This window comes from Centruroides sculpturatus, unplaced genomic scaffold (genome assembly GCF_000671375.1).
Source record: "Centruroides sculpturatus isolate CEXI.00-Female unplaced genomic scaffold, Cexi_2.0 scaffold705, whole genome shotgun sequence".
Lineage (NCBI taxonomy): Eukaryota > Metazoa > Arthropoda > Arachnida > Scorpiones > Buthidae > Centruroides > Centruroides sculpturatus.
The window spans coordinates 142,285-162,766 of record NW_019384916.1 but is presented as its reverse complement, the minus strand read 5'-3'; the positions used below and the strand labels follow the sequence as shown (position 1 = coordinate 162,766).

Sequence of the window (20,482 nt, the reverse complement as noted above, 5' to 3'; positions counted from 1 at the left end):
TGTGTGTGTGTGTACACATAAAAACATGTTTGATTTTTCAAGATTATTGTTTGATATTTTTATATTGACTGCTTATTAATTTGAATTTTTTTAATATTTAATATATTAGTTTCTAATATTATAAATTACAATTTTTCTTATAGGAATCAAGCAACGGTACCACCTCCAACGGTACCACCTCCAAAAATTAATTTATCAAAATATAGTTCTCTTAACAGGTAAATAGCTGTTATTTAATGCCACATTTAAATAATTTTATTGACAATGAATGCTAATGATTTTTAAAAACTATTATGATACATAATTTTATTAACCTTAAAACCAAATTTACTATTATACATAAAGAATATTAAAAGTTATTTATATATAGATATATATTATATATCAGTTGATTTATTTATTATTTATTGCCTCTCAGTTCTCATTTCCTAACTGAGCATCTATTACCAGATTATTTAGGAATCTTTTTGTAATATTTTATTATGATAACATACACTCTTCATTGTAATAAAAAAGTTCAAACAATAATAAAGCCAACCACTGCCATATGCCAATGGGCTATGTGACGACTATAATAATAATAAATTACCAAACAGTTTGATAGCCTGATGGCATATGGCAGTACTTGGTTTTATTGTTATATTGTATCGGGTTTTCATAGTGTTGTAAGTTCAAACAAAATTAGTGTGTCAAAAATTGTTAAAATCATATCAATAATGAAAAAACTTAAATTTCTTATTTGAATGTAAAAAATTATGCAAGGTAAATTATTCTAAATGAAGCATAAATAAGTATAAAGTACTCAAAAAAACCAAAGGATTCAATAGTAAACATATGTTTTCAATTGCTTTGAGCAACCACCTTCGGATTAAAAGTACATTCAGAAAGAGAACATGAAATGGAATGTTACACAGTGAAACCTGGTTAACTCAAATTGGTCAAGGGGGAAAAATTTGGACTTTAAAAATTATGTTGTGCTAAAAATGGTTTAAACATCACCAATCAATCACCTTAAATAATCGGGCTATAACACTGCTAATTTAATGATTAATACTAAGTAATTTGCTACTAGAATGAGTTATTTTAGTTTAGAATTATAGGGGTTTGGCAAAAAATCAAAGTTTTGTTCATTGGTTTATTGGTAACCCATAATAAACTGTCCATACAATATTTTCTTGGATCTTATTATGTAGAATTGTTGTCAATGTAAAGTTCTCATCCAGAAACTCAAACACTTAAATGAATGGTTAAATAAGCTACTGAGATATCCAGAATGGTTGATCCCTTCACTCATAAGTGTTTAGTAAGGATTTTTTTAAGTTGTAATATTTACTGGCTAGAATTGATTTGTTTTTATTTTGTTTTATCACAAACATACCATTCTGTACAATTACATTTTTAAAATTTTGCCTCAAAGGTTCAAATTTTTACATAGAATTGGATTATAATTGTTTTTTAAATTAATTTATTTATTACATCAATTAGTCAGAGAAATCCATCAGCAATTAAACAAAACAAAAAAAAAAATTGTTTAAAAAGATTCAAATGGCAGTTTACAGTAGCTAGATCATTTGTCTGGAAGCCATTGCCACATGACATGATGTTTATTTTTAATTGTATGCAGTTACCACACTTTCTATAAAGTTTCTGATTTAGTTCATTCAATAGATGAATGTTAATTATTTTATTTAAATTAATATTCCAGAGAGTTTATGAAAATATTGTATCAAACCACCTATTCAAGTTAACCAGTTTGATTTAATGTGTAAATTTATATGCTAGACAATTGGGAAAAGAAAATGACTTTGAATTAACCAGGTTCCACAGAATTTAAATTATGAAATAATTGACATTTGTGAATGATTTGTATTTGTTATTTATTAAAGTGTGTTTTTTAATGTAAAGCATACATCTTGAATGCAATAAAATAATTTAAGTTTTAATCATTATAATAATTTAAATTAATTTTTTTAGTCTGATTATTATTGAAAACATCAATTTTAAGATTATATCTTATAAAAATGATATGGTTTCTTAATGGGAATTATTTATTTAATTTAAATTTGCAATCATTTATGCTAATTACAAAACTTAAAGCTTAGGCAAATCAAAATAGGTGAGAAATGAAAAATTTTGTAGTAAATCTCTGAAACAAAAATTTAATTTAACACTTGCTTCTAATTTTTTTTAATATTTTATAAATGATTTATAAAATAAAATGTTTTGAATAGATCATACTACCAAACAAGAAAAACTAAAAAATTACAAATTATGTTGTCTGTGTAATATGGATACATATACATCTAAATTATGTTATGCTAAAAATGATTTAAACATCGCCAATCAATCACCTTAAATAATCGGACTATAACACTGCTAATTTAATGATTAATACTAAGTAATTTGCTACTAGAGGTAGACGTTAGGTGGCATCTCTTAACTAAATTAATAATTATAATTTAAATAATTTAGAATCATCTGGAAGAAAAGAACTGCCCCTGGAAAGGGCTTGAACCTTCAACCTCTGCTTGTGCAATGCACTTGCCAGTTGTGCCACCTGAACCCCAAGCAAGCCTTTGCTTCCAGATATATTTAAATTTAAATATAACCTTACATGATTATTAACTGTGCAAGGTTAAATCTAAATTAATATGTATATGATTGTAAAACATGCATAAAATATATTTTAAGATTAACATTTAAATGTATTGATCTAATAAATATTTTTTTTTAATATATTTTATTTAGTTGGTTGTCATCTTTTGGATTGATAGTTTATAGTGATAAGTTTAGAGAACACAATTTCACTTCTATGAAACAACTACATAATTTTACATTAGAGGTAAATTAATTTTTTAATACATTTTATATTTATTAAATTTTAATTTAAAATTCATTATAATAAAAATTTTTTTATTAACAGTCTATTAGAAACGTAAGTATTATCATCCAAACACTGAAATATTAAATGTTTTCAAATCTTACTCTTTAAGGTATATTGATGTAATTAGGGTTACCAAATGTACTTTGTCAAAATGAGAAAAGATGCAATTTGTCATTATTTTTGTACAGGCATTATTTCAATGCCTGTGTTTTTTAATGGCAATGGCAAACATTATATATCAATCCACATCCTTTTCCATAGAAAGCTATAGTTTACCATTTAACATAAAACATTTTAAATTCTAAAATAAACCAAAATTTGTAAATATAGTCAATATAAAAATGGTGATTTTTTTTTTAAAATCAAATAAATATAAACAGAATGGTTAGTTATTAATTAAAAAAATCGTTTGATTTTACTTTTTTTGGGATAAAACGAGATAGAGTGAAAGTTGGAGAGAGTGGTTATATTAATCACTTAAATCACAGAAAACGGGACAACCTTAGGTAGAATTATGAACACAATATGAAGAGCATAGGTATTATAACATTCTGGATAATTAATTACAAAATATTAATAACATTAAAAATTAGTAGATTAGAATTGGATTAATGATCCACAAATAATAATTATTTATTCATTCAAATTTCAATACAATAGTTCTTTGGAAATCAACTTCTGGTGAGCAGTTAATAAAATTTTGTTCTTTCTTATATTTTTGTGTACAAAAGTTAGCTGCATGCTTAGATACTTCTCAGCATAATCACCCTATAAATTCAAACGCTTGTCATAATGGACAAGGGTACATCCCCTTATTGAAGAAGTTGCTGCATGAGAGAGAAATTCATAGACGTACTGTGAAATCTTGAAAAAGTTGTATAGATCCATTCAAACAAATGAACAGGAATGCTGACATCAGGCATTGTTTCTGCATGACAATGCATGCCCGTACACAGCTGTTTGCACAAAAGACTTCCTTTGGCAGTTTCATTGGGACTTATTCTATATCCACCAAATAGCCCAGTAATTTTTCATTTTTCTTACAGATGATCTGACTGGGAATGCAGCATTTTCATACAAATGAAGAGCTAAATGATTGGCTCAGCAACCAGGTATGATGAGGGGTATACAGAAACTCATCCCATGCTATGATGCCTGAATTTACAAAGTGATTGTGTTGAGAAGTAGCTTTGACATTTAGCTATATTTTGTATGTAATAAAAATGTTTACTTCATTTTTTGTTTTATCAAACTGCTCTCCAAAGGTTCATTTTACAACAGCCCTCCTATTGCATATAATATATGTACAGAATATATAACTCTTGTAAACTGTGAGTGCATTGCTACTTAAACATATTTGACTTATTCCAGGATATAAAATAATTCTATGATATCAGCAAAGTTGACTTCAGGGGTGTGCTAACTGTGCATTCACATATGGCTCCTATGCTTAGAGGAACTCAAAGGTCTCATGTATGGTTAATGCTTAGCTTTCCATGTCTTGAAAAGGTCTTGCACTTATGGTTTTCATTGAGCTGCAAGAAATATGGAGCCAGTTTTGGCAATTAGCATGATAACAAATAACTGTTATGATTAAGATTATGAAAATATTTTCAAAAATTCAGTATATTTATTCATTATGTAAATAATTTATTTAAAAAATTAGTTAGTTTTTAAGTAAGACTTATTTTTTGCTAAAATAACAATGAAATTATAAATTAAGGAATATTTTTAATTTCTTCATCAAAATGAAGAATTTAATCAAGCATTTTTGTGACATTAGTTCTTGATCATTATTTAATTACATTGTAAAAATTACTTAAAATATTAATTTTAAACATTATGATTATTATTAATTCTGTGTTTTATTGAATAAAAATTAATAAATTTGATTCAAGATAAACGTCTCAGAAAATTCTTTTAATGTTTAAAATAAAAAGTGACAGAATATTTAAATCAATGTACTTTGAATCCTACTTACATTATCTGTAAATTTTAAAAATATATTTAACTCATTTCACTGGAATTTATCATTTAATCTCGTATCAGTTTAGTTTATTCTGATCAATAATAAGCACATTATTTAAACATTTGAATCAGCATATTATTTAAATATAAATTACATGCTGGTATATTAAACTTATGTAAACAATAAGTGATGAATAGGGATTGTAAATTTACCGACTTTTTCATTTAACGGTAATTCGGTAAATGAAAATTAAAATACCGGTTTACCGGTAAATTACCGGTAAATTTTTTCCTAAAAAATAAAATTAAGGTGATAAAAAATATAAGTAATTTTGATTTCCATTTCACATTTTCTATTTCAAAAGTATAGAATATAAAAAATATATAAATTAAAGTGTTATTCTAAACAAACTATAATAATAACTTTTAGAAACATAAATAAAATAATACAGAAAAATAAAAATAAAACAGAAATAATATATAGTACCTTTTATATAGTAATATATATAGTAATCAGTAAAATGGTATATATATTACTATATATTATTTATATATATAGTACCTTTTATATAGTAATATAAAAGTTATATATATAGTAATATATATACCATTTTACTGATTACCATTTTTCAAAAAATAACTTCTCAAGAAACTTAAATTATTTAAAGTCTTATCTCCTAATTTTGATCTAATTTTTGTACAAAATAATCCGGGTTAGGTTAAGTTTCTAGACTTTTTCGGACATCATCTTTAAGTAATAAAAATCTTTCCAGCATGTTTAGTAAACTATTCCACCGGGTTCTACAATCTAAAATTAAAGAAAGTTCTTTTCGTGAGAGTAATGGGGATTCCCCACGAAAATAAGGTTAGAATAATACATATTTTGCACAATCGTAAGGCATAATGTCAGAATCTTGTAATAAATATTTGTATTTAATTATTTTAAACAGTTGTTAAAAGTAAAAAATTTATTTAAGGTACAAATTTTAATGTTATTTTGCAATAATATTGCTTTAATGTCCTGTCATAATGTGGTGTATTCAAAATTGCTATTAATTTAAAAAGTACGTGAAATATTTACGTATTATTATTTTTAAATATTAAAAAAAGAGATATTTACTTACTCTTTAAGAAAAACGTTGATTGTAAAGATTTTAAACCTTTAAAAATCTCAAAAAACGGCAGAGCACAAATCACATATGCTAACTAGAGCTTTCTGTACAATTTACAGTGCCTCTCAAACCCAAGAAAGTTTAAATTAAAATTAAACAAAAAATATCTCACATAAAATTAATAATTAGGTATATTGTTGCTTACACTTATCTGTTTTTTTTTTATGTCTCTTTAGCCCTTTTAAATATCTATAAACACAATATTTTCTACATAAAAATTTCTAGTATGAATTTTTCATTTACCGAATTACCGTCAAAAATTTACCGGTAAGTTTACCGAATGTTTTGTGAATTTATCGGTTAACCGGTAAATCAGTAAACCGGTATACAATCCCTAGTGATGAATATAAATTTATAAAATTTGAAGTAATAATTCTGAGAAACTATTGCCAAATTATATGAAGCTTTATTAATAGTAGTAGTAATATAGCTCAATATGCAGTTTGGTAATTTGGCTTTAATATATAACTATTTGGATGTTTAATAATTCTGACAATGTGAATACAATTTTTATCTAAAATATTATTTTTAATAAATTTTAAAATATTATTATGCTATCAATTTAATAACTAATTTTATTAAAGATAATAAATATGTATATTTTTTTTAATAATAGGATCTAAAAAAATTGAGAATTGGTAAGGCACATTCATATAAGATTTGGGAAGAAGTAATTGCTTATAAAAAAGAAACTTCAAGGTATTTATATATTGAGTTTATCCAGATAACCATATTAGTTGTTATTTTTCATTAATTAGATTTTATATAAAAAATTAACATTTGTATTTTATTCAAATGTATCTATAGTCAAATTTTAACTGCCAGGTTTTTATATTTTAATGAAGTTAATAATAATAATAGTTGTTTACATTAAGAAAAACAAATAATTTTTAATTCAGTGAAGCATAAACTAACTTTTACAATAACAATAGGATAAGTATATAACTTAAAAAAATAGAAGAAACTAAGACCAAGACTCCACTACCATAAAAATGGCGTAAAACCCCTTGCTGTAAAAGCTTTTAATCACGTGACCCTGATATTTTACAGCGAGGGGTTTTTATGCCATTTTTACAATAGTGGAGTCTCGGCCTAAATCTTCTCTACTTCTATCATGTCCAATCACCAGAGACCAGTCTTCCTTCACAGAGATGATCTTTTTTTTTAGATGTTAAGCTTCTTCTATATTATGTAAAACATTTAAACATTCATTGGTGAGAAGCTAATAATTAAAAAATACAATTTAAAAATTGTGTTAAAATACCATCTGCCATTTAAACAATAACAGGATAAATATATATTTTAAGAATCATGTGTTAAAGATTTAAGTTTTATTTTATACTGTATATCACCCCTATATAACTGGTGGATTATAGTCAAAATCTAGACTACAGGAAAATTTTCTCCAATCAATGGCAAGTTTCCAAATCATCTACTTTTTCATTTGTGGCTAATGATTTTTCTATCAATATTGTATTTTCTTGGAATACAGCCTCCAATTGGTGGTAGCAAAAAATATGAATTGTAATACTTATTTCTTTCCTTTTTCTCTCTTATTCATCCAATGCAAGCAAATAACACACTGCAGATCAGAGTTAGTTGCTTGCCTAGATGAGTCAACTGATTCTATTGGCATTCTTCAGTTAGCCATTTTTATGAGATTCATTAATGGTGATGAATTTTTGAAAATACTGCTTGGTATGGTGAGATAAACAGAACAGGAAATATTTCAAGCTTTCAACAATACATTCAGTTTGCTTAAGTGCACTTCAAATGGGAAAAACTGATACCTGTAGCTATTGACAGTGCCCCTGCAATGAACAGTGAGAATCATGGACAAGTGGACTCATCAGAGTCAAAAAATTTTCATGCTGTATTTTATCACTACATTATTCATCAAATAGTTCTTTGTGCTAAGCTATTGGAAAGCTGCAGTGTTAATGTGTTTGCTATAAGTATTGAGTGGAATGGACAATTTTCTTAAAGTACTTTGACCAGTATCAGAGGCAACAGTTTTTAGAGTTTATGGAGAATGAATCTGAGATCATATGTTTAGCATTTCTGCCAGATATATTTGAACATATAAACCAGGTAAGTATAGTGTTGCAGGGACAATGTAAAACATTACCTGAACTTCTCAAATATATCCACAGTTTTATAACAATGATAATTTTGCAAAAGGATATTTTGGAAGATGCTCCAGTATTGTGTTGGGAATCAGCAGAACACACTACTGCTGTAGATTTCATTTCTATTGCTAATGCAGCAATAGAAATGAAATCTACATCTTGCAACATTTGCAAAATGAATCGGAGTAAAGATTCCAGAAATTTGATGCAATTGGAGAGTTGTGTGCAGTAGTGAAGAATTCTTTCAGTAGTAATATTATTTAGTAATACTTTCAGTAGTAGACATATGGTTCCAGCAAGCAAATGATATGTGCATAGAAGTGGACGAGGAAAATTTGCTGTGAGCTTAGCAGTCAGATTGTCAAATATTTAAAGAATGTGAGTTCATGTTCTCACCATGTTTACTTTTTTTTTATGCAAATGAGATTTCTTGAACATGAATTACGTCAAAAATGAGTACAGAACTGCCTCCAAATTACGACGATGCTGTATATGCCTAATTTCACAGCAGTGGTTAAAGGAAGTGCAGTGTCTTTCATTAATTATAAGGAGCCGTTTGACTCAATAAATAAATAGCACAACATTTATTTATTTAGCAGGATACTTTATAACTTCTATACCTGCTTAGAGACAACAGCATGATCAACACTTTTCTTAATACAGTAGAACCTCGAAAACTCGGCTCTCGATAACCTGGCATCCCGGATAACTCGGCCACACCCTGGCAGGGCAAAAAAATCCTTAGTTAATTAATTTTCATTATAGACAGCTTTATAAAAGTATAAAAGCTCTCATAAAGTATTTTTCTGAGGTCTGTCTTATCAGGTAAATTACTGTACACAGTGTATTCATTAATTTTCATTTTCATGTAGTAAAGGCTCTATGCCTTCATAAAGGACGTACTTTTCCTTTGTTTAAGGGTATTTGGGCAGTTTATTCTCTGTTGTATTCTCAAGCAAACAATACATACAAGTACAGTACAATATTTTATGAGGAAACACGCATACTTATCCTTTTTTAACCCCATTCCCGATAACCCGGCATTTTCACAAACTCGGCCACCCTTCGGTCCACATTAGGCCGAGTTTTCGAGGTTCTACTGTATCCAAATAGTGAGTGAACAAAATGTTATGAGTTAAGTAATAAATTAATAATTTAAAACTAAATAGTTTTAAATTGTTCCAGATTTATATGAAAATGAATTTAGAAAATCTTGTGTCTCTATGAAAATACTATATATTTAACGAAGACAAAATGTAAGAATTGCATTGTGGGACAAGACAAAAGCTGTTTCTAAAATTTAAGTGTACAAAATACATCTAATTACATAGTTATGCTATAATGTACTACATATATTTTTAATCTCTAGTCTTTGTTTTCTTTGATCATCTTGGTTTAAAATCTTTCTTTTTGTGAATTTACTCTAATAATCTTTCCAATAATTTCATGTCAAGAGTAAATTGAGTTCTATAAAATATTAAGTGTTTGTTGTTTAAGTACAGAAAATGAAATCCAAAGACAAACAGATACATTAATTAAAATACAATTAATGTAAAAATATAGCATTGTTAATGGATATTATTGATTTTATTTCAGATGTGGTGATTCCGGGACAGAATGAAATGAACTTATATGAATAAGAAGAGCTTGTAGCTTGATTACATTTTCATTATAATTTTTTAATTGTCTTTTTGTTGTTGAATACTTTTCTCAATTATAACAAAATATTAATATTTGATACTTTCATATTATACACAAATGTTCATGAGAGTTTTACATGACAGCAAATAATAATTTTGTTTGTTTGAGAAAGTCTATTAAGTACCTGATCTACTTTATTAACTTTTTATAATTTGTAAGTTTTGATTGAATGACATTTTTGTTAAGACTTATCAGTAAGATATTTCATCTTAATATTTCCTAAAAAAGCTGTGATATGAAAATATCTTGTCTGATACAATATATATTTTTATATTGTTGAAATTAACATAGTTTGTAAGACTTCTGAAAACTGCTACATAAAAAAAAATGCATGTTCCAGGAAGTCATTTTATATATAATGATTTTAAATGAATGTTTTTGTATGTGCATTTTTACTTTTTAAGAATAAAATTTAAATTTTATTATAAATTGTCTTTCTTCTTATTAAATGGAAGTATTAAAGTGATTTACTTCTAGTACCATTTTACATCATATTATTTTGAATTCATTTTTTTTATATGTTCTAATGCTTTTGTGCTGGAGAAAAACAAAACTTAAAAAAGAAAATATTTAGCTAGAATGTAATTTGTTAGTTTTATACTGTATAATTGTTTATAATCCTTTACAGAATTTCCTGCTTACCTTTTTATTACATGTATTCATTAATCTGTATTTATCATATGCCAAACAACAGTGGCATAAGTATATTATAATTTTGAAGATGTCTGTAAAAAAATCTTTTGAAGGCTTCCCACCAATCTAATAACGAAAATCATAAATTTTGTTTTTATTTTAAAATATTTGCATGAATTTTGCCCACTCATTGGGGGATTCTGCTGACCATGGTAAGGCACTTCCAAAGAGTACTATGGCAATGCTTTTTTCAGATACCCAGATATTGTCTATGGATTTATTTCTTTGAATAAATAAACTGACAAACAATAGATTATATATTGAAAGACTGGAAAATATAACTAACACTAACTTCAGTTATTGTTTTACCAGATATTTCAGTTTTACTATATTTGAATTTTGACATAAAGTGATTATTAAAATTATCAGCAATTGACAATTTTCATTTACATCTAATATAATTTGTGATATTAAAAGTTGATCTTGATTTCATGTTTTATTCTCATCACAGTGACCAATGTTGTCAGGTCCAAACGAATCTGGTTCTGAAATGAGGTTTCAAAAAATAACCAGTATTATATTTTTACTTCCAAGTTTAAAATTTTGCCATCATAGAAGTCGATTCCGTAACATTTTAGGTAATTTTTTTTAAGTTTAATCAATCATTTTTTTTTACTCCAATAAAAGAGGAGCCACAAAATCTTTTACAGGACTTATGAAAAGCTATCTATGGCACTGATAATGACATTTCCTGTTTAAAATAAATCTTAGAATGAAAAAAATCCATATGTATGACGATATATAAGTCATACATATGGGACTTGTATAGTGTTATATATACGTTAAAAGTAATTCAATCATAAATGTTTTGTGTAAATAATTTACACCACTCAATGTCATAAGAGTTACTTAAATTGCACTGTTTGTTGTATTTCTCTTCAGAGTAAACGGGGAATGTATATTTAAATTGCTAGCGTGCTTTGTTCTTTAACCACCGAGAAAAGATGTTTCTAAAAGTTAAATATTTAATTTGTTATGCTTTACAACTAAATATTGTAAAGCAAATTGGATATATAATGGATTATATCAAGTATGTGTATTATTTTAATTAATGAAGAGTCGAATATTACAAGATACATAATTGAAGTTCTGACTGTCTCACATAATGAAACACTCATGTCTGGAACACACAGCCTTGATTAATTGTAGGTACAAATTAGTATCTATATTGTTAAACAAGGTGATAATTATATTCATTAGTTTAGTTAAAATTTTATATTCTTAACTTCATGTAGTTAGTAATTTTTATAGTTATACACCCATTATTATATGTATTGATAAATATAAACAATCCCAAAGGATATTGGTCATAGAAGGGAACCCAAAATTAATCTATTTGATTTTCTTGATATACTTATATGTTTTAAACTTAACATTTATATGGCTTTTAAAGAGGGGATGGAGCATCATCTAACATGTTACAGAACCTAAACAAATTGATTTTCCTAAGTTTAATTTGTTGTTATACTAAATTTCATTAAAATTACTTTTCTAAATATATCTACATTTTTTTTCCTACAGCTTCAATAAAACTTTATTACTACTGCTACTACTACTAATAATAATAATAGTATTTAAATCAAAGATAAGTATTTTTATTGCAATATATTTTTCACATCCTGCTGTTCTCGCTATCAGTTTCAATTTATATAATTGATTTATGGCACTCTTTACTAATTGACGATAACTTAAGATCGTAGACCATCCATTATTCTATCTGACTGATTCGACTTTTCAATAAATTGATTTTAATTCCGAACAGAAAAACATACAAAAATTTCAATTACTATTTTTTCTGTGTAAGAATTTCATGCTTACTTCCAGGTAACTTATCATACAGGAACACGTTTTGTAGATAACGGAGTTTATTTTAGAAAAGGATATGCATTTCGGACCGCTCTTCGGTCCTTATTATGCAATTTAATAAAACTACAGAATAAATTATGGTAAAAATTAAACTATTTATTATCTTAAATACGCGTAAAAACCACAAAAGAATTAGATTACCTGAAATAATACTTTTTTTACGTGCTCTTTCTAGAAAATTGCAACGAGAGTATGAAAAATGTAGTTTGATTTCTATGGACTCACTTAACGACTTAGTCGTTAAACGAGGAGTTTATTCGTTTTTATTTGATTCTGGATAAAGAAACTGTCAAAAGTAATTTTGCAGATGACTTCGTATAGTAAATACTGACCGATTGTAGGAAATTAAGATTAAAAAAAGGGATTTCCGTCCCTGAACAGCTGGTCGTAAGTCCGAGCTGTCGTTATGTGAGAAATGGCTATATAGACTTCATATATACTGTATTTTATATATAAAAGACACACAATTTTTATTAATAATTGAATTTACTGGTTGTTGTCTCTGGTAGTATCTTTCCGTTACTTTCACAGTCATCTGTTAAATGAATACTCATCAAATATGCTCAACGTATTACAGTATATTATGCCAAGGAACGGGCTAACCATTATGCAAAATATGCAATGCACAGGGTCTAAAGCTTAAAAAAAAGAGCCTACAACGAGTTGATTTTTTACTTTCCCAGCTGTTATATACAGTAAAATAGAAAAAAAAATTTTAATAATTAGAAAGTTTTGTTTTTATTTAAAATTTCCATTCTTATAAACAATATATTACTTACGTATATTTAATATTTTTCCTAGAAAATATTGTTTATATATTGCAAAAGTTCACCCCCTGACCTTAGGATATCAAATGTCGGAGGTTAATATTTAAAATGCACGTTAAAATAGCTTTCATTTATTTAGATTTTTAATTCGAGAAAATATTTGTATTATATTTATTTAATTATTTAAAAATATTAACGCAAAACGTCGGATATATTTTTTAAATATTATAATTTTTATTAATTAATATAATGTTAATTGCATATACGGTAATTTAAAAGAATTGATATAAAGCTACTATTACATCTCGAGTGACTTTTACTTTCCAGGATGTTATATCTTATGTAAACAGAGGAAAAGCATGGGATCGATAAAAAAAAATGACCCCTAAACCCAAAGATGTATGTTTTTCGACTCGCTGGACCTTGAATGTCGCGAAATACAAAAAATTCGCGGGTTTTTTTCTGTGTATGGATGTGTGGGAGTACGATTTTGTTCACCCTCTTTAAAGCTTAATAATTCCTGTGCTTTCTGTCGAAAATTTCTGAAATTTTGCAAGGAGGTTTGTGTTGGGGGGGTCGATGCTATTAAATTTTGGTGGTTAAAGGTCGAGGTAAGATAGAGGGGGTCGGACTTAATGAAGACTTTACACCTTATTAGAATTTACAATTTTTTTTTATAAAACTCATCTTTACAATCAAAATTAAGTTTTGCCATTTTTTAGTAATTAATTAAAGTTATTTTTTAAAAAAATAAATAAAATATTATAACAGATGGCGCCACTACAATTTTTGCCAGGAAAGGTACACAACTCGTTGCTGGACTTTTTATTAAAAAAAAAAGTTTAAAAAACATTTATTGGGAGGATTTTGATGCAAACAAAAATCTATATCATATTTGTGGAAAAAATATACTTAAAAGCTTCATTTGGCCTTTAAAACCTTCCTAATTCGATCGGGCATAGAATTAATAATAATCCTGCAATCGTGCAATATTTATTTTCTTCCATTCATCCTGTACACGTTCCCATAATTGGTGAATCTTTCGGGCGGAGCTGCATAGTTTAAGAAAGGACTAGATGTATTCCATCGGGCGATTGAATACATCTTAGCCACTCAAGCAGGCTAATATTTTGATCCCGAAGCCTCGACATTGTCCTCCTGGATGTATGTTTTGGATCATTATCTTGCTGATAAATGAAAGAGTACCTATTCTTTTCTATCATGTATAGAACATAACATTCCAGGCCCAAAATAGGTAAAACAGTCCCAGATCATAAGACTTACCACCACCAAATTTCAATGTTGTTTGTACTTTTCGCTCCGGTCTTTCTAGCGTTTGGAAAGTAATTGCAGAACCTATAAATTCCCACTGACTTCCTTTGTCTGTCTGTCTTCTTCCTTAATCTCGAGAACGGAATTAGCGTGACTCCGTTGTTAACAGATAAAGTATGATGTACAGGGGCAAGACTACTAAAATTGAGAGCATTGTGACGATGTCAAAATAAATAATTGCTCGTTATTTCATTATAATTTTATATATCAAAGTTTGTACAGATTTATTATGTTAACTGCACCATACATTATCGTAATTTTAGGCAATCAAAGTGTTTTTATTCAAATTAGCTTTACTTTTACTGGAAAAAATGCATCAAAGTCAGGTGTAAAAACTAAGAAGAAATAGAAACTAAAGGGAATCAGTAAAAAAGAAAACTTGCAGATTTTTATGCTCTAAGAAGAAAATTTATTATGATTTGATTAGATATGCCGATTTGAACTTCAAATTCGAGTATGCACAAGCCAATTCAAAGATACTAAGGAGCTGATTGGAAAACAACTCTATAGGATTGGTTTTGTGGATTTTTCAAAGGAAATCCTAATATAAGTTTGGGAGCTCCGGAGGCAACAAGTCTGTGTAGAACTACCAGCTTTAATAAGAATTTTTTTTGAAAATTTGAGATGTATACTGATGGCTCTGATAGTCCATGGGAAGAAGAACATATCTATTTCAGGAAGAATAAATTCACACGGATATGTGACTTTGTTTCTGCTGTCATAGACATGTTCACGAAATTTGCCTTGGTTTAAATAAAAAATGCGAGAATAATTGCTTTTATGTGCTAATAAAGTGCTTTCATTTTTGCAACAGATTGTACAAAACTACGTGGAAAGTATATTCTCGTAAATATCGCGTTTATAGAAAAAATATTGGGCTGCAATTTGAAAAAATCGTAGATCTATAAATTCCCACAGGTCTATTGACTGTCTGTCCTTCCTTAATTTCGAGAACAAAGTGAGATAGAGTAAAATCAAAATCAGATATGGAAAGCCTAGCGGCAGGATGTTTTTAATAAGTATATGAAACTTCCGGTTTTGACCAGAAGTCACGTTACTTCAATTAAAAATTTCCCTCCGAACGGAGTGAGTTAGATAACCGGTATGTCTTTATTGCTAACAGGAAAAGTATGATATTGTATAGGAGCAAGACTACTAAAATTGAGAACATTGTGACAATGTCATACTAAATAATCGCTCCTTAAAATTTAAAATTAAAATTTTAACCAAATTTTAATTTGGTTGCGGCAATGGAACACGTGAGCTATCTGCCGAAGAGGATGCATCTCGGGAAGACTTTTACGGAAACTGGACCCTATTTAGGTGTTACTAACGTGAGGAAAACCTGGAAAACTTTACGTAGGTTGGCCATGCTCAAACCTACGAATATCTACCAGTGTTTGATGGTTTTATCCAGTCGGCTATTGGAGGACACTTATTAGAATTAAGAAAGTAGCGTTCAGAAATTATACCAAAGATGGCGCTATTTGTAAAGCCAAGCAAATCCAATGTAGATAGAAATTACTTAATTTATAAAACTTCAATCGATATTTTGGGATGGGACGTACGGCATTATCTAAGTTAGAAGTATGTAAACGTAACTGCCGAGTTTTGTAGCAATTGGCCGAACGGCCTACGAGTGTACAGCAAACAAACAAACAAACACCCATATATATATATATTATTATTAGTTTATATATCTTAATATAAACTAAAGCAAAATGTTACTTTCTTTCATTTATTTCAGAGTTACAATACTATGGTCAAGTCTACATAGTGGATCATATCTCCCACTCTTTTGAACCATATCTCATTTTTTAAAATAAAATTTAATTTAATGCTTACGTTTATTAACTTATTGAAATTGATACCCTACTGGAGATACACACGACCCTCTTTATTTCCCCACCCCCTCTACGTTTAACCACCAATATTTAATAGCATCAATGCCTCTCACATACAAGGTATCATGCCAAATTTCGTTACTTAATTGTTGCTATATACCTAAAGTTATAGTGTATATCTTTATATCATGTGTATATTCTTTTGTTTTGCTAGAATAAAGCAAGAGTCGAAATCCTTTCGAATATCTTGAATAAGACAGCATTTGAATTGCAATTTACGAGTTCTGTCAATGTAATTGCAGATTATTCGATATTTAAACTAGAGAAAATGGCGATTTGAAAACTGAATTATGTTTTAGCGATATTCCATGATAAATTTACTTTTAAATATTGAGAATTTGCTGATGTTTTGAAATTGGTCTCCTTAAATATGACGTTAACAGTTGTGAATTGATATATCGTCATTACGCAAGAGCTGATGTATATTATCAGAAAAAAATGATATGCAACATCCTAAATACTTTATTCTTGATAAATATTTTCTGGCATGTATTTTTTAAATGATATTCTAATTTTGAGCGGTAGAATTAATGATATTCTACCGAACACTAGTAATTAGTGGCGGGTTTGAGCCTGTCTAATAGGCTGGACACGCGGAGTTTTCCGGGTGTTTTTTTTTGGTGTTTAACATATAAATAGGAGCCATTTTCCTATAGAAAGTTTTTCCAGGAGGCATCCAGTTTGCCACCTGGATTGGCTGGGAAAGTCTGGGCATCCTGGTTCGAGTCCTGACCGGCTCACAAATTTTCACGTATGATTTGATACGGTTAGTTGGGTCTTCTCCCTCGCCACTCTCATCGAATCCATGATTGGAGTGGCCGCCCACAGGAAGACATTTGTCAGGAGTCTAGATATGATGGCAATTTCTACTTCAGACCATTCCTATTCATCACTTGGCAAAAGATTAGGGAAGTCGATGTCCAACTTGTCGAAAAGATGGTGAAGGACCATAACAAAGCCTGCAATAAGTGAGCGAAATTTGCCAGGAGATCCATATTTATGAATGGCTCTATTTATGATTAGTTGAACTGTCTGAAGCTAACATTAAATTGTTCAGAACCATCTCTCTGAACAATTTAATGTTGACTTTCAGACAATATTAATTATTCGGAGTGGACGACAAGAAAAACATTACGAATAGAATCATTTTTTTAGATTTATTATTCTGCACTTTTATTCTCTGCTATATCCTTGTTAATATTATAATTGGATCCAAATAGAAAGGCCATACAATCGGATCCATTTGGTCTCATCCCCGGGCACAGAGAGGCTCCAGAATTTAGCTTATACAGAAATTGTGACGTGAAAGTTGATATAAAATAAAAATTCGGTTTAAAATCTATTATTTATTTATTTTATTTATATACTTGAATGGTTTTTAGAGAAGGTTTATGGAACATTTACGTTTATGCGCGTGTTTGTGTGTGTGTAAGCGATTAGTAAGCATCCCATATTATTTCTGGCCCTAATTGTAATGTATATATCTAAAACACTAGCTGCACTGAATATATAAGATTGCTTAGTCCTTATTTTGATTCTTTTAGTAACAATTTTGATTAAAATAGCGGCAAATCAGGGAAGCAATTTACTATTTAACAAGCGAGGCACGAAATGAGACCAAATAAGTGGCAAATATGGAATCTATCGTCACCGAAACCAATAATATATAACCTAAATAATAAATTTATCACCACTTATTTAAAAGTTGCTTTAATTTAGATCGTTTTCCTAGCAAGTTTTGTACGTAGAAAGTCAATTTGAGGATCCTCCTGTATTTATATGTCATACAAAATGGCACTGTCAGCATCTCTTCTATCTGACAAGTTAATATGATTATTATAGCAATAAATTAACAGTCCAAATTCATCTTTTAATCACTAGTAAATGATCTTTCCTAAAATATGCATTTCATTGAACTGCGATTAAAATCAGTAAAATATTGCATTTATCTATATATTTATTCGAGTAAGTAAATGCAAATTTTACTTGCAAAAAATCAAAATATATTATTCATTACTATATTAAAATCTGTTGCCATTTATAGCTTGTTATATACTCGAATAGATTTTATAATATTCTAGCATAAATTTGCCTTAATTAATGTTTAATTAATTAAAAGAAATTCCTTTAAAATGTTTTAATTCTTTTTTTTAAAGTAAGAGGAAGAGATTCTTATCATAATCTAAACAAATAGACTTATGATAAAGACTGTTTTTTTTAGATCATCTATGCAAATTTAAATGGCTAAAATTTTAATATAAATTGGAAAAAATGCATGTAAAATAATTAATTTTTATCATTTGAATTATTTAAATGAGTATTTCTCTTCTTTTGTAAGTGATTTTTGATCAAATATAGTTACTGATAGCAGTGGCGAGTTATCTTACACGCAAAAAAAGGGCAATCGCTCGAGGACCCTACTAACAAGAGGCCCGAAACAATCATTTTATAAGAAAATATCTTCCCCAAAAAAACTTCTCCAGAAGTATACACTGCACACGAGGCCTCTTAATACAGATTAATCTGGGCCCTATGAAGCAATGACTGACAATTTCGAATCGGTGGGAATTAGATAAATATTTTAGAGAGGAAATTAAATCGAATTTAGATTAAAATAAAATGTTTAATAATTTTTCTTTAATAAAAATTGAAAGTGTTTTTTTTTCTTTTTATATTTGGATTAAAATTTATGAAAATTACTTGCAATTTTACTAGAATTTTTAGTATTATCGGAGGACCTTCTGTCTTATTATCTGATGATGACCCTGGGGCGAGATGACTAAATGTAAATAAGCATTGGATCTTATGACTACATTCTTTAGTCCTTGGATAAGATCTGGAGCATTTCATCGTTCGATTGGTAACATTGATATAATTATTGATATTATACAGCAACCGAAACATTATTGGCTTTTGTTGTCAGGCGATTCCCGGAAGGATTAAGAAATAAGTACAGTACATATAGGCCTATATATACAAACTGTAATTCTCTATACACTAATTAATTCATTTATTAATAGTTGAATAATATATTTTTAAAAATAAACATTCGATATTTATATACAAAATGTAATTATCTAGAAAAAACATTAATGAAATATTATCATTAAATTATTATTAGTTAATTATTCTAATAAACTAATTCTAATAATTTAATATTCTAATAAAATCTGATAATTTTCACGTGGAGTTTCTTGGGTTTTCTTCACGTTTGTAACACCTAAATAGGGTCATTTTCACATAGAAAGTCCTCTCCTTTTCACGACAGATCGCCCATGTAAAATCAAATACCTTTAACTTTTTAAAACCAAACCAAACGTCTTAATAGGAATTTATAGTATTATACATAATTTTATTGTTATTAATTATAAATTCGACACGTTTTCTTCATTAAAATACATCTTCAGCAATGTTTTAAAGCTTAATTAATGCTTAAAGAAGAATTCTGTGCCATTAGGATGTATTGAATACGTTGCAAAAATAAGACGTTAAAATAATTAATTATTATTGTTTTATGTTATATTTTCATTTCAAAGTTGTTATTATAAATTATCACTAGTTAAACTGTCAAGGAAAGACCATGGATTTTGATGATTCAACTGATGAACTAACAGGGTTCATCAGTTAGCCGTGGCCTCCCTGAAATCTCTTGGAGCTTCTCATATAATAAGTATGGAGTCAAGGAAGTTCCTGGAATCTTTCCCTGATTCCTAGTGTATTATACTTTATAATAAATATTCTATATTAGAACTGGCTTTGTAATCATTCAGTACAATAATTAATCGGCTTGTTAATGTAGGAAATGCTGATAAAATTAATGATAAAGAATGATCTCCTTAATGAGATTCTTTCATCAGTTTAAGGGGGTACCAAACAAATTACAGGCTTGATTTTTCTCTAAACATGTCCTTGGAACAACGATCGCGATTATATCGAGAAGATATAACCTATTTACGCCGAAAATATTGAATGTTAAATGAACATACTTGTCCAATAAAATAATTTCGTCCATTTCTATTGGCTTGACTTCCGAGCGGATTCGTTCCTGAAAGTAAAAAAGTCAGAA

The 20,482-nt window shown here is 28.2% G+C and overlaps 1 protein-coding gene and 2 long non-coding RNA genes across 3 annotated transcripts in view; 2 read left to right on the top strand and 1 right to left on the bottom strand.

Annotated features, from left to right (window-relative positions):
* LOC111631750 (cellular tumor antigen p53-like) overlaps positions 1–165 on the top strand; it is a gene marked incomplete at its 3' end in the record, with an annotated part of 60,018 nt that extends 59,853 nt beyond the window's left edge. The window contains exon 10 of the mRNA XM_023376056.1: positions 144–165. Within this exon, the coding sequence (XP_023231824.1) occupies positions 144–165 (22 nt within the window). The remainder of the gene's footprint in view (positions 1–143) is intronic.
* Position 166: 1 nt separating this feature from the next.
* LOC111631747 lies at positions 167–10,256 on the top strand. Its single transcript, XR_002757756.1, has 4 exons — positions 167–218; positions 2,749–2,842; positions 6,641–6,723; positions 9,750–10,256. It is a non-coding gene; the product is annotated as an uncharacterized LOC111631747 (long non-coding RNA).
* Positions 3,493–20,466, bottom strand: LOC111631748. Its single transcript, XR_002757757.1, has 2 exons — positions 20,403–20,466; positions 3,493–4,419 (listed from the first exon to the last, which is right to left on the bottom strand). It is a non-coding gene; the product is annotated as an uncharacterized LOC111631748 (long non-coding RNA).
* Between the last annotated feature and the right edge of the window lie 16 nt (positions 20,467–20,482).